Below are 15,831 nucleotides of genomic sequence, written 5' to 3'. Positions count from 1 at the left end.
TAAACCAACACCAAAGTGATTCTATACAGCTGAAGGCTAAATCCAGGAGAATTTTTGGAGCAATGAAATTAAGTGTAACTGTAAAATTATTTAGTGTCTCCATCTTCGTGGTGGAGACCAGTGATAGATATTACACTGAAATCCAGTCTGTCTAGAAGGAAGAGAGGAAAGGAGAGCTTAGATAGTCTGGTTTTGCTCAGTTATTCATAATGAGGTATTTAACACTTACCACATTGTCCAGGTCACAGTTAAGTCACCAGAGTTTGTTGAAAAACAAGGCTGTAACAGTGGAGCATCCTATTCTGCAGTCAGGTTTACAGGAGTGAATTTTATGTATGTTTTCTGAAGGCTAAAGCTAACACCTGATTTTACTTTCTTAGAACTTTATAAAGCCATCTAAAAGAATCATGTAGCATAACACCATGTAAAATACCTTAAACAGATTAATGTTCAATAAAATAACATGGATTTTTTTTTGTAAAAGGTCTTATTTATTTGATACAAAACGTTATGGTTAATTCTAAAAACAGTGGTGATATTATATCAAAGCAGAAATTTAAAACATTAGTGAACTTGGTTTTGATATTTGTAGTCTAAAACGATTATTATAAAAAGCCTCTGCTATGTGCAAAACAAGACAAAGGCTACAGATGCAAGGCTTTGGTGCCTTTCAGTCCAGTACTTGCATCCAACTCTACTGAAATAAACTCTGGAAAAAAAACAGTACAAAATTAAAAAAAAAAAAAATAAAAAGGGTATTATATAAAAGGCAGGAAAGTTATTTTGGCAGTTCTTCAATGATGATTCGGGAGACTGAATTCCATCCAGTAGAAGCATCTCCCCGTGGATAATCTGAGCACGTCCCAACCCAGATGGCAATATCCACCAAGCCAGCATTGATCCCTTCACACAGACCTTCCACTGGTTAAAGACAAAAATCAAGTTATCTCAGCAGACACAATCCCTTTGTATTTCACAACTGAAGGTAGACACAAATACTTAGGAACAGCAGTTTGTTGCAAGCTTGTGCTATTTAGTTAAATGTGAACAGTTTTTAGAATCTCAGAACAATTTCAGAAGAGATGTAGCAACATCAGTTTCAGCCATGCAGTGCCTGTGTCCATGCTGCTGTTTGACACTCATTGCAGTAGCTGAAGCAGATCACAGTCCACAGGATGGCTAAATGGGAGGTATACCTTCTGCTTTAAATACCCAGATTTACTCTCTGGGAGCTGGAATATGGCTTCATACCCTTCCAGACATCTTACTAGCAGTGCTGGGAGGGGGTGGGGGCACAGCCATGCCTGGTTTACGGCTAAGCTCTGTAAAGGTGACTGCCACCCTGTAAGCTTTTCCACTCCTGAAGTCACTGTTTCTGTATAAAGTTCCACTCCTGATGCCCAGCTAGCACCACTAGTTGGAGGTGGGGTAATGAAGACCAGTCAGCTCTACCCCTATGTTGAAAAAATCCTGGCATAGCTCTAGACACTCGATTTCATGTAGTCATGCAGAACAGGGAGGAATATGCAGAAAGGACACAGACTTTACATTCCCTTTTCTTAGTGTCACATCCTTCTATGTTGAATTAATTCACTAATCTGCCTCTGCTAAGCAAATGAAAAATCGCTCCCAGATATTTCACTTTGGAGGTACTTTGTTCCCCACCTGAAATTAGAGTAAAAATTGCAGGAGGAATGTCTCATTTTCTGCACAGATAATGTGCAAATATCAGTTATTTTAAGCCAGGATGACACACTCTACGTGGCAGCAAGACTCTTTCTCCATAGGCTAGTACAGCACAGAGTGTATCTGTATTCATGTTGTGGCAGAGATCAGTAGACCTGTCTGGATAGAAATGACTTCCATTTCTAAATCTCAGGATATAAGTACCACAAAAAATACCACAGCAAGATAGTACCACTTAATAAATATCCTGTTAAGATCTATAGTCAACTCTGAGGCAGAGAGTAAGAGGAACAAAAGTTAGCTGACCACTCTTTGTCTGGTTTCAGTCCTCTGACCTCATGGGACAGATGGCACTCTGCCTTTGGTGACTGCTGCTGCCTTCTCCATCTCTGCTCTCCCAGCATACGTACCTGAGGAAGTTCTGTGTATGTTAATAGTAGAATTCAGCTCTGGGCTTCCTTGATCTAAGTATATGATGGCTTCAATAGGCAGTGGCCCAGCACACTCTGCCCCATTGAAGGTGAAGTACCAGCGCTGGCAGCAGGCGTTCCTGCACTTGAGCCGAAGGGAGCCGCTGAAGAGCACGCGGAGAGCGCTGTTGGAGCGCATCTTGGTAAACGTGCATTCCTGTTCGCAGGAGACAAAGGTGCTTTGGTACAAACCTCTGGGTGGGAGCCCATTTGTTTTCTGTATATTTATATTTAGGACACAGTTTTAGGAATGTATTTATTTCAAAATGTTTTGGCTATTCTCTTTAGTCCCCTTTGGGGAATAAAAAAGAAAAATAATTAAAGCCTGGAAAATCCCTTGTGGTGCAAAGATTCAAATCAGAACAGCACCTCATAGATGGCAAAGGAGAAACAGATTATGGAAATTTTGGACTTTATTTAGATAACACCTGCTGTTAAGTTAGTAGCCTAATTACCTTCTGGGATTTATGTAAAGGGATATAAGCTCTCTGACAGCTGCACTCAAGCCACAGAATCACACGATCATAAGGATTGGAAGGGACCTCTGAAGATCATCTAGTCCAACCCCCAAGTTCTTGCATGACAAGACAGCACAGTTTCTGTCTCTGCTAACAGAAATCCAGGACTTAACAATTATTACAAGATTTCTGAGCAGTTTATACCAAATAAAAGCTCCACAAATGAAACATAAATACTTTCAGTTTTTTAAGTGGTTGTTAATCTGTATTAAAAATGCTGGATGTCATGGAGATTGAAAATAAAAAAATAAATAAAGAAATAAAAGAAATTTAAACAAAGATGGGGACAGTTCTGCAAGTACCAGGCAGTAGGAAAAGTCTACTGAAAAAGTTGTTTCTCCCTCTAGCCACAGCACAGCAGCTAAACTGCTGTAATCACTCTGGGCTTTGGTTCATAGCTGAGATTGAGCAGGGTTTCTTCTATAAGTCTTAACACCCAGGGCTGCAGTGGAAGACAGACTGTGTCAGTCTGGGTGACACTGGCAATTCTGCTCCTGAGCAATGCTGATCCTTTGCAGTAGCACCCTGAAACTGAGTTCAGTGAGCAGCCACTTTGAAGCAAACGCTAGAAGGACAGGTACAATTAATAGATCGAAGATGTACATCCCTCCTTAGGACTGAAATGGTAAAATCCTTGCCCTGTTTTGGGCAAGCTAGAGGTACTTTTTTGGTACTGTGACTTTCAGCCTTACAGTTACAGATCTGGTCTACTAAATGTAGTCTTACACCAGCTACAAAATTCTTCCAAAACCCTATTCCAGAAATGAAACAGGCACATAGCTGAAACACAGCTGAGAGGATCCAAGGTAGGTAAGCCTTTGAGAAGTTCACCCTTGCATGCAGAAAAAGGTCCCAGCAGGAAATCTGTGAGGTTGGTGCTGCTCACAGAGGCAGACCTGGAGCCTGCTGTGGTTGCTGCAGCCCCTCTGGGCAGAGCTGACTTACCGCGATCTTCCCAAGGTCGATGCCGTAATTAAGCGCGCTCCACGAACACTGCTTGAAGTTGGGTGTCCAGGACTCCTCGATGCTCTCACGCATGCACTCGCCCTTCTCCCCTTTCAGCCCATCCCGTCCTGGGATCCCAGGTGTCCCAGGGATCCCATTGGCTCCTGGGTTTCCATCCCGTCCAGGAACACCACTGGGGCCTTGTAAGCACATGCCATTGTACTGGAAGACAGAACAGATCTTGCTGCTTCCAGCCCTTAACTCCGAGGCTAACCAAGTCAAACACAAATGAGTAACAACAAAACACAAACCCCCTGCTGTGCCACAATGGGCTATCTCTGCATCTCCGAGAAAATGTTTCCACAGAAGAAAAAGAAATAATGAATTTTCAAAGATAAGCAGTGCCAGCAGAATTTGCTGTAAAATAGTAGGCGTTTTCTTAATGAAAAGATACATAAATCCAATAATTAAAAATTGACTTAGTCCAAGAATTAAAATCTGTTAGAAAACCTCAGAAGAGTCAAAAGATTTCAATACAGAAACAAAAAAAGAAGTCACATGTTAATAGTTACTTTCTCCTAACCCACCATTACTTGTGTAACTGTCTGTGCTAATACATTTTCAGTATTCTTTTTCCTTCTTATTTTTTTGTTTTTAAAGAAAACTTTCCATTTCATAGAGAGCAGAGATTAATGCCACTTTTCCTCTGTCACTGTTTCTGTGGTACACAACCACATCATGATAATCAAGCCCCACAATTCAGACTCCAGTATGCACACAAATGGATGGTGGTGATACAGATGTGGGAAGCTGCACCCTGGAATAAAGCTGAACTCAGGAACCCTGTTTGTCACAGTGGGAAGGCACATGTGAGAGGAGGGCACACTAACATCCTAACACCTCATTTCCTAACACCACGGTATTAGGAAAGATCAAAAGTTGCTCTCCCAAACTCCATGTTAACGCACATCACCTTCATGCTTTATGAGACTTGGGATTGCCCACCTTGGAGAGTAGGTTTGTGAGGGCCAGGGCTCCCTCCCGCAGCAGCCTGGGTGCTGGGATGTGAGAGGAGCGCCGGTGTCAGCCAGCACTGAAATGCTGAGCAGGAGCCTGCAGGGGTTGGCCATGGCTTTTACTTTGTGTGCTCTTTCCCATCTGGTAGCTTGCTTCCTCCAGTCTTCATCCCAAATCATCACAGATAGCTCTTCCACTTTCTCACATTTATTTGTCTTCACCTAGTTTAAACCACCTAATCCCTACCTTTATCAAAAACAAACAGTGCTGCAGCTATTCCCCCTCATGCCATCCATGGCCCTGTCTGCACTGCAGGAGCTGTAAACTACAGCCCCTGCCCTATTTCCTTTGTCAGACAGGTGAATTTTCTTCACTGAGGCTCTGCCTTTTCACAGGCTCTGGTGCAAAAACCGGCAGAGCCATCAGTCTTAGCTGGAGCCACACCAAAAGTAAAATCAGTGACTATATGGAGAGGTCTAGTAAGAAGTCAGATGAGGGTTTGGCTAATGCTTGCTTGCTTTCCCTTACTACCTTCACCAAAGAAAACCCTGCTGGCTAAAGGCAGTGGAAATATTGGAATATTTTCATGAAGAAAACCACGTTTTAGAAAAGTTAGCTGAAGAGAAGGCTGGTTGGCAAAGCACACACCAAGCCGGGAGAAAAGTGCAAAGACAGTCCTATTTCACACAGCAACAGTTATCTGGTTTTGCTGTTGCTTTCCCAGTGGACTCTATTTGTAACAGTGACTGGCTCTGGCTTTTGTGTGTGGTTCACCAACCACAGAAATCTGGGTGTGGAAATAGGCAAGAGCTGGGGACAGACCAGAGCTCTGGCCTATTGCCCCCCATCCCCAGACACCAAGAGGGGCTGGTCTGCTTTCACAGAGGAGCTGCCACCCACAGCCAGACAGGGAGAGCATCTCAGCTATAGCACATCCCAAAAAATAAATGGGATCACAAGAATCACCTGGACTTTGGGCTCCACTCCAACTAAAATTGTCTGTCTTGCCAAGTCAAGCCTTTTTCATGCTTTCTTAAGTTGGAAATGCATAAAACATATTTGAAACATCCATTGAAGGCAGGATCAGTCCAGCCTCCACTCTGCCCTGGCAGGGCTTCTGCTGAAGCAGTCTGTACAGCTGGGCTGTGCATGAGTCAGCTGCCAGTGATTTACCCACTTTGCTGCTCACTCTTGCACCCAAAAAGCACCAAGCAATTTCAAAGAAATGAGGGACCCTAAAATACTGCTCAGAAAATGTTAGCTCATCCATGTGTACAGACTCCTTATTCTCAATGCAATTCAATTTCAATAAAAGTGAAAAGGCAATGAAATAGCATGAAAGGGAAAGAGCTTTGCTAGCACTGGTGCTTCCAGCACATCACTTTAGGGGTTCTCTGGAGATCATGGAAGAAATGGCCTTACCACTGATTTTCTACAGAAGGTGAACGGCACTCCAGCAGCTCACAGAAATACCTTCACATCTGCTTTCTACATTCCAAGGACTGGAAAATTTCCCTCCTATCATCTGTCCTTGAGATGGGATAGTCCCAATGCATTCAGGTTTCTAGGAGCAATGGAATTGCAAACAGTGGTGTGCAGTCCCTGCCGCCAAAGGAAACAATGTATTCATGCGACTCCGAGGAAAAGCGTGTTCGCTAAGCACGCAGATAGTTCTCAGAGCATGCAGATAGTTTTTCTCATTACTTTTTATCCACTAGCATTTTAGGAGCTAAACAGCAGTTATCTGCTTATGTTGGAAGGAGCTAAACAGCATTTACTGCTTGTTTTGGAAGGGCTGTAAGATTCCGGCGTCGCCCGTGCGGGGCTGAGCGCAGGAGCCAGCCCACGGCGCGCTGTCCCCCGGCACCGGGCCGGCTCCGGCCGCCACCCCCGACCCTGGCCCGATGGGGAAAGCAGCGGAACACACACCGGGCCGGCTCCGGCCGCCACCCCCGACCCTGGCCCGATGGGGAAAGCAGCGGAGCACACACCGGGCCGCCGAAACTCTGCGCTTTGTGTCAAAGCCCGTCCAGCGCCTTCTCCGCGTTTTCCTGATTCAGCGCAACAAGGGCGTAATTAACTGGACCGAGAGATGCCCAGAAACGCGGCACCGGCACTGCCCTGCCTGCAGCGGCCACGAGGTTTTTCGAAAGCCTCTGATTTATGGCTTTTTTCATCTTTTTGAAACAAAAAAAAAGCGGCTGCGTGGCTCCTTCGACCCCCCGTCCGCACGGCTCCCCCAACACCTCCTCCCGGCCCCGGCCCCGCTGCCGGGCCCCCGCTCTCACCACGTCCACCACCTCCCGCTGGCGGAGCGCTTTCTGCTTCCCCTTGGGGCTCTCGGAGCCGCCGTGCGGCGGGGCCGCCGCCAGCAGCAGCGCCAGCAGCAGCAGCAGCAGCATCGTGCGGGGCGGGGATGCGGGGATGCGCCGGGCCGGCGGCAGCTGCAGCCCGGGTCCCCCGCTCTGGGCGGCAGCGCCGGGATAAATGAGCCTTTCAGAGCGCAGAGAGCTCCCTCCCCGGGGAGGCCGGGAATTTCCATCCTGTAACCGAGCGAGACAGGCCAGGCAGAGCCACCCCCCCGCAGCCATTGGCACCGGGCCGGGGGCTCCCGCCCCTCGGGCCGGCCCCGCCGAGCTTTCCCCGGGCGATGCCGGGCGGCGGCAGCGCTGCCGGGCCGTTCCCGGCTCTCCTGGAGCCCCTCCGGCTCTCCCGGAGCCCCAGGCTGTTCCCTTCCACGTCTTCAGGTGTTTGCTCGGCACTCGGGGACCCCTTTCCCGTGAAGGAGCTGTCTCTGCGAGAAACCGCCTAACGCCACAGCGGGATGGATCCAGACTCACCGTGACGGGAAACAGTGATAAAGTATCAGCTGGGCATCGCTCAGATTTCATTTTAACAGAAGTCAAGGTAAGGACAAAAAATCCTTCCGAACAATAGGGGATTTTGGACTTTTTCGAAAAACCTGGTACTGCCGGACTGAACCTTGTCAGTTTAGTAGCAGAAGAAAAGTTCTTGGCTACCCACTGTAAACCATCTCATGTTGCTTTCATTTAAAATCATACTTTGCTTTTCATCATTCTAGAAATGCAATCACTGTAAAATAAAGGATGTGATATGTCCTCAAGGATTCAAAATAGAAATAACAAAGAGGTAGCTTCTGTATACTGCAAACTTTGTGGAATTTATAGAGGTAGGGTTTCCAGAAGGGGGAGATAAGCTTCAACATTTTTTAATTATTTTTTTTTTTTCTGAAGTATTTAACAAAACCACACATTTCTCCTGCAGGAAAGAATGCTACAAGAAGTTGAGTCATTCAAATAGTCTGCATAGAACCACATTTTTGTGAAGACTGAACCCCTTCATGTGGCTCTGCACTTGAAGCCACATCTGCCTTTCTCCCCTTCCCATGTCTGTGCGGGTGGAGCAATAGCAGTGAAGTGAGATCTACACCACAGGACAGTCACACTGCCATCATCCACCCTGTCACACACTGTCCTGCGACCTGGGACTGACGTCAGCCACATCTCTGAGCTGAGGGCTCCTACCTTGTGAAGAAGGGCAGCATTATACCCTGCCAACTTCAAAAAACACATGGTAAATAATAATGGTTTCCTAAACCAGCTGGGAAAGTTTATGGAATGATGTAAATCCTTAATTGTAACAGTTGCTTTGGTGACAGCCTCAGTCAGCATCCACAAGCACATGCAGGCAGAGGCTTCATTGAGCAATTGTGCAGTGCTGTCAGCAAACCCTGCTGCCTCTGGCCCGGGCTGATGGCAGTACTGTGAAGGCGGCAATGTTTGATTTCTGTGTCACCTGCATGTTCACACAAGCGTCCTTACCAAGGGCTGGGGATCCTCAGCATCAACACAGGCTGTTGCTAAGGTGTGTCCCTTCACAGGGTGCCAAATCTCTGCATTACAAAATTAATTTCCTCCGGCAAGGTGCAGCAGATGAAGTACACAGTGCAGCAGCACTGGGCACCTTCCTAAAGCAATCACTCAGGATTTTAGAGATCAAAATTTGCATGGACATTCACAATTATTTCCCCACCTCGGTTTGCTCACCATATATTTGAGTGTGGTTTAGAAGCTTTGAAATTCCAAATGGCTTTGCCAAAGGAAGTAAACTGAGGAGCATTGTAAGAGAAAGCCTTAGCAAACAACAGTTGGACATCTGCTTTGAGCTCTGGTGAGGGCATTGTGCAGTTCGTAGCACTCATTTGACTTGCAGTGTGCATTTCCATCTGGAAAACAGAAATCATCTTCCTTAGCCTTCCTCAGCCCAAATAAGATTTGCCATCTGGTAGTCTTATGCTCTGTGGGTTTCTGGTGTATTTAAATGCTTCTGAGGGCACCAACCACTGCTAATGCTGGTGAGATACTCAGATTGAATCAGAACTACTGATCTACTTTGCCTTAACTATTTTGTAGTTAAAAGGAGTGGTAATAAACTTGCTTGGGCATCCTCTGACTATGATCCATATTATATCAACTAGTGATTCCTTCATTTTATCCATCCTGCCATATGATACAGGCTTTATCTTTTATATGTGGCCTCACAAACATATCAGCAAATATGAGTTGTTACATCCACAGCTTAATGTGACTAAAATCTCCCAGATGGCCACTCTGCTCCTGCACAGCCTGGGCAGCCTCACACAAGATTGCTGTGGCACAGTCAATGCACCTTGCACAGCAGATGCTCATAGATGAGGCTGATGCCATGAGTGCAGTCTCTCTGCAGCTTGAGCTGCTTTCCCCTTCACATAGCCTCTCAGCATCCCAAAAATCCAGACACACAAGTCTGGAGAGGAGGATATTCCCATACACACATGTGTTTCCATTCACCTCAGCTATAACATGTAGGGACCGCCATGGGGTCACTGGATCTCTCTGCCTCTGCTGTCCAAACTATTCCAGTTTATGAATACTGTTTGTTAGTACACTGGTTTGAATTCAATCAGTAAATATTTGTTACTCAATTCAATTGCTGTTCAGGCCTTAGTCTTTGCAGTGTGAAATAACTGCAGGGAACCAGAAACACCAGACTTAGGTGTATAAATACCACGGAAAGTTGGAGGCTGGGGATCCTGAGACAAAAGAGGCCCAGTAAGGTAAGTGCCAAGACCTGGATTTTCAATTTTCCTTTAGCTCTTACTGCTTTATACATTTCCCTCTTCTGGGGATGCATGGGAATTTTGACTTTGGCTGGCAGCCTGATCTCTGCATCACTCTGGGGAGCGTGTTATTTTACCCCCAGGTAACAGCAGAGCACTTGAGGTTAGCTCTGCAGTGCTCAGTATCACAGCACTCAACATCCTTGCCAATCTGTCCTTGGTGCTTTTAACTGTGGAGTTCATCATTTCACTTGTTCACTTTATTACTGACATTGTAGGGTGAGTTGTAAGTTGGTGTAAAAGGCTGAGATCAGGATAAACTGTTGAATTTTTCAAATGGCTCTTTGTAGGCTGCCTGTCTGATCAAGGAGACAAAGAGCTGTCTGTACTGCTGTAGAAGAAAGCCAAAGTAAGAGCTCTCGAGTAATTTATTACAGATTTAAGGAACTGACTCCAACTTCTACAAAAAAAAAAAAGCCTTTGGAACTACATAAAAATCAATTCGATTGTGGCCTTAGTCCCTTCTAACACCATTTAAATATATGATTCATATAGCATGAGTAATAATAATGAAAAAAAAATCCAAAACATCTTCCCTCTATTTTATTGCTTTATTAGCACCGATACACTTATTTCAAAAAAATCTTCCAGTAGCTTCTACATAAAATGATAAAAGCATTTTAGCCACAGCAGTGCTTTGCAGGTATACATACTAACATTTGAATCTTAAAAACTAATTTGGAGCAAGTGCTTCAGAGGCTTTCCTGTGGAAGAGAATTCCTCTGTTCACATACATGAGGACACCATTGTTTGTGTGTGAGAAAAAAAATCCTGAAGATGTGTTAATTCCTTATTTCTGAATAAGCACACGGCAGTTTTTAATGTTACTATAGGAAATGTCTTTTTACACAATATAAAACATGAGAGAATCAACAATTTTTTTTAGTCATACTAGCTATGTTTTCTATGGAGATAAATCTTTAAGATTGTCTCTGACAAGTCAAGACCAGGGCATAGGTCAGATAACAGTGAAAACTTACGGAAACAGTTCCTTCCATTGCCTGCTGGGGTCCCAGGCAGATCTGGGTTTTTTTCTGTCTGAGCCATCAGTTGCTTTATAGTTGCATTTGCTTATAGCTGTGTTTCTACAAAAATAATGGAGGCACTGGATATTTTAAACTAAACACTATTCACAAACAGTCAGAGAGAGATAAACTTTAGTAAAACTATTTGGGAGAATTGTCTGCTTCACTGATAAAGGATAACTCAGGACATCCAGATGTTTCCATGGTGTAAACTTTATGATGAAAAGCTCACAGTGTTTCCATTGACTGCTGGTTGCAAATTTCAGACCCTGAAGGGGTCTGGTCTGTACTTCTGCAAGTCTGCTCCCAAGAGCAGCTGGGCAATCCCAGCTGCAGTCACGGAAACATTTGGGTCTGCAGGGGCATCTGGAGCACATCTGGTTGAAGCAGGTCCACTTAGATTGGGTTGTTCAAGGACTTTAGAATGATAAAATTATTTCAGTCCAGTTCCAAATTAAATTCACTGTGTGTCCAGTGAATCATCACGTGCAAGGGGAGAGCTGAGTCTCAGGAGGAACATTTGCTTATTAGAGTGGCTGGGAATTAGTGGTAGAAAAAGCACTTGGCTACCTCATGAAACCTCAATGAATAGAAAGGCTTATACAGAGCTGAAAAACTAACTTTCCTTAAATCCTGTGCTAATACATGGTTATTGGGATGTGAAATACAGTGCTCCATTCAGACAGGAAGGTTTTTCTTCAAATGAAGGGCACAATCTGCATTTTTCTACACCATTCATCAAATGCACTGCTAGAAGTTTGTCCTTCCAGTTTTGGAAGGTAGTAGCTTAATTAGTGATAATCCTATAATAGTGAAATTAAAGGAATAGACTTGAACTTTGAAATGTTTTATTTTATTTATGTTCAGTAAACTGTTTGAAAAGTAAACTGTTCCTCAGGGTAAGCAAGCTATGAGCAGGGCTGAGGGCCCTGTAGCCCTTCAAGGTGGCTTACAGAAACCAGAGGTCAACAGCCACCATAACAGGCACAAAATGCACAGAAGCCTGTGAATGCAAGATTTGGTCCAAGAAATAAACTATTTGGCCCAGTGGCACAAAACTCAGATGAGAGACAGTGGAGCAGAGCCAAACAATGACAACAGATGGGAGCACACGTGATCACTGCAGCTCTGCTTCTTGGATGTAGCGGTGGAGCTGGAAGCCTGTGGCATTCCTGTGACCTGCTCCTCATGCCCACACTGACCTCGGTGAAAAAGTGCCATGGCTTGAGGCAAGCAGGGCTGTGGAGCCTCTGGGCAGCACCCCCAGCATCTGCTCACAGATGAGCCACTGCCACTGAAAGGGCAACACATGGACAGGGACTACTGAGTCAGGCACAGTGAAGTTCACCACAAGTGGTTCAGTGGGGTCATCCTTTAGCCCTGAGGATACTGGAACAGGTAAACTCTTGCATTAAAGTTGTTTTATGTGCTAATATAGAAATCTTACTTGACTTGCATCAACAACTGACTAGTGCAATGGCACTGAAAAGGATCAAGCACCTAAATACCTGGTTCATATGGAGATGAAACTGTGTTTGGCTAGAACAATGGAAGACCCACCAGGTTCCTGTGAAGAAAAAAGAGGTTTTGAGCCCTTCTTTAAGTTATATTTTTACAGCAGGTGCTCATCTAACTATGATTTTGTGAGGCACAACTTAGTGTGCCTTGCTTCTATCCTTTTAACTTTGCTATAATTGCAGCACTTCTTGGTTGATTAAAGATCTTATTTATAAGTTCATAAATTCCCATTGTCAAGTAGAGGAACTTTCAGGGTGTGTGTCCTAAAAATGCTGAAAAGCTGTTGAAGTAATATTAATTTAAAAGGCAAAGTTTTTTGTTGTTTGGGTTTTTTTTTTTGGGGGGGGGGGGATGTGTGGGTGGGTGCCCACACACTTTCTTGGATTTTCCTGCTGGTTTGGTGACTGTCCATTTCTCCCCTTAGAGAATCTCATCACAACTATCAGCATCTTTAGGTGTCTTTCTCAGGATAACCTTGCCTACTAAAATTTTAAGAAAAAAATTTAAGGAAAATAAATTAATTTCCATGGTGAGCCCTGCCTTCAGCCAGCCTGACACATCTCATCTCATCTACCCACTGGCACATCACACCTGTCAGTGCCACGTCTTCACATCCCACAGATTCACAAGTCTAGATCATTTATCCCTCTAGTGCATCCACCTTTTTTTTTACTTGGAAGTCTGAATCACAGCCATGCCTGTAGGAATCTGGAAGGAGGAGAGCAAGTCCCAGACAGGACAACATCACTGACCCAGTCCACCAAACCCAGTCCTCAACTGCTTCAGCTTCCTCAAGGCTCCATCTTCAGTCATTTGAGACCTACCTGCACTCTTGGATATGTAAGTAGTATGATGCTACTAGAACTGGATCTGGAAGGAATATTTCGCAGATAGCTCCAGCCTTCAACTAATAACTAATTTACTATTAGTTTCTTGTGATCCAGTTTCATGTGGTAGGGTAGAACACCAGGAAGATAAACTGGGACACACATTCTCTTCTTAGTCCCTCATACACAACCAACATGGAATATCCTTTTTCCTGTTAAGACCCCTTTGGTGGCCATGCCTGACCAACCTCCCTCACCCCTCTGACAAACCTACTCAATGGCAATAAAATGTCTTCTTGCTGCTTCTCTTCACATTGTATGGAAAAATGAGTCCTAAAATACCTCTCCCCTTAAAATACGTGCTGCTCTCTCATGATTATCCTGCTGTACCCGAGTGTGCTCTCTGGGAGGGAGGCTGGTGTCCCTCCACATCATCTCTGCCCAGTACCAAGAGCCTGTTTAGCACTGCCTTTCCACAGAAAGCGCTTTCTTCCAAACAGCAGGAGCTATTCCCCTCTCCAGCTCCTGTATGTGCTAACAAACCAGCTGTGATCCATTTAATGAAGGTAGATCATTATTTGTTTAAAGATCTCATTGGCCATTACTTTATTTCAACTAGTAAAACCGGAAAGAAAGCAAACTCTTATTTCACATTTTGTTTCAGTGATCAAAGTTGAAATGCGGGGAATAAACATTAACAAAGAGCTCAGATATAAATGTCCTGGCATGTTTTTAATCTTTTAATTATACTTTAAATCTCAAAGGCTTTTTAATAGGAAGTAAAGTTCAGTTACTAAACAGAAGTGGATTTCATAGAAGTACATCAGAAATACATTCTGAGCTCCACTTCTAGATATACAAACCAGAAAGCTCATGAACACATGGTATAAGTTGCTTTAATTAAACTCTAGTCCAATAAAAAAATACAAGTATGATAAGTGTAAAGGCATGAAAGAATAAGTGCAAAAAAAAAAAAGGTAACATGCAGGAAATAACATTTATACTCCTGAGACTCTGAAATACCTTTGGTGCCAGCCATCTCAATTAGTGCAAACACCACTGGTTAATACTGGCAGTGAGCTTTACCTGCAGTGACTGCAGGCAGAGAACAGCCAGATGCCTTCAAAGACTGATCCAACAAGTGGCCAGTGTGAAGGGAAGGATGCAGAATCTCTCCTTTAATATGCAGCCTTCTGAAACAGCACGTTGAGACTGGGTGGTCAAACTTCACAGCAAAACAGGATTCCTCATCCTCTTCACCTACTGCATTTTTTAGTGTTTTAAAGAATGCTAAACTTATTTTTATTAAAGAAGTTCAGCTTTTCATATCCGTTTATTTTCTATTTTGCTTCTGAATTTCAACTGGATTTGACTGTTTAAACCAAATATACAGGATATATTCTATATCCAGTAAGGAAAAAGGAGCTACAGTTCTCTGTAAATCAGCTGAACAGCTGTCAAAGAAAATAGTGTGATACTTCAGCTTGTTAGTACTCCATTGCTGAATTGTTGGGGTTTTTACTTTAAAAAAACAGAAGGATTTAAACAGGTTTTAAATACTGCAGGTATTTTATTTTTTTTTCCTTCTCTGGAAATAGCACTTTTTTAAATGTTACAAACATTATTTTGTTTATATTTTCAAACTTAGACTTATTTTTTCAAGTAAGTGCATAGATTTATGTTCTAGATAAAGTCTACCCTGGTTTTCACTAAACTCACTTAGCAAAGTAGTACAGTAAGATACAGTATAAACAACATGTATCATAAAAGTACCATATTGGTAATTTCAGGTGCTGTTTATTTCATAAATCAAATATTATCTGATACGCTAAATTTATCTTGTCCTTTAAAATATTTTCTGTGCAACCTGAAAACTCACTGCAATGCATAATTTGAAGTGATTTATGACATCTTCATTCAGAGAAAGACTATTCGGCACACATAATTCCAGGTTTGGAGAAGCTGTCAGTATCCTGCAGTCTAGCTTCTTGCCAACAGTGGCACCAAACAAGACTAAAATGGCTGTATCAATATAAATAACTGGACTTACAGTACATCTTCCAGAAGAGTGCCAGCCTCCATCAAACAACTTCAGCTGATGGAGATGTCCCAGGGAGAAATTATTCTCACAGGTTCAGAAAAGCCCTTTTAATATGAATGGTTTTACTTCATTCAGATAACAAGAGGAAAGCAAACAAATAAATACCTTTTGTTAGAGAAGCTGTTCCTGAGATTCTGCACTGCCCTCACCCTAAGGCAGTCAGTCTTCCACGCCCTGATTCATGTCTGTGCTCCTTTTCTTTCAGCTTCTTTGTCCTCATCACTGCTGTGAGCATTCAAACAGCACTTTACCTTTTCATTCCCTGCTCAGGCACTTGGTGGTTAAAGCACCCAGAGAGGTCACAGCCTCTTTGGCTGTAAGGATCACCCTGGGAATTCAGAGTCTGTTTTTTCTGGTACAGCTGCCCTGGAACACACACAGTGCTACAGTCTCAATTTACCACTGATGCATTTCACTGCCAGTCAACATTTTGATTATTGCTTCATATTTCACACTTTGATAATTTATCTATTTTTAAGCCCACAGTATTGGTATAACTTCAAAATTACCTTGCATTTATCTTTTGTACATCAGTTACCACGAAA

General features: G+C 43.6%; 1 protein-coding gene across 1 annotated transcript; it reads right to left on the bottom strand.

Annotated features, from left to right (window-relative positions):
* Positions 1-468: 468 nt before the first annotated feature.
* CTHRC1 (collagen triple helix repeat containing 1) lies at positions 469-7,148 on the bottom strand. The gene is made up of 4 exons (XM_015619595.3): positions 6,925-7,148; positions 3,620-3,841; positions 2,097-2,313; positions 469-921 (listed from the first exon to the last, which is right to left on the bottom strand). The coding sequence occupies exons 1-4, from the start codon at positions 7,036-7,038 to the stop codon at positions 779-781; spliced, it is 696 nt and encodes a 231-aa protein (XP_015475081.3). The 5' UTR covers positions 7,039-7,148; the 3' UTR covers positions 469-778.
* Between the last annotated feature and the right edge of the window lie 8,683 nt (positions 7,149-15,831).

The sequence above is a fragment of the Parus major genome, chromosome 2 (assembly GCF_001522545.3).
Source record: "Parus major isolate Abel chromosome 2, Parus_major1.1, whole genome shotgun sequence".
In the NCBI taxonomy this organism is placed as follows: domain Eukaryota; kingdom Metazoa; phylum Chordata; class Aves; order Passeriformes; family Paridae; genus Parus; species Parus major.
Note: the sequence above shows the minus strand (reverse complement) of the source record. Positions and strands in the feature narration are given on the sequence as shown.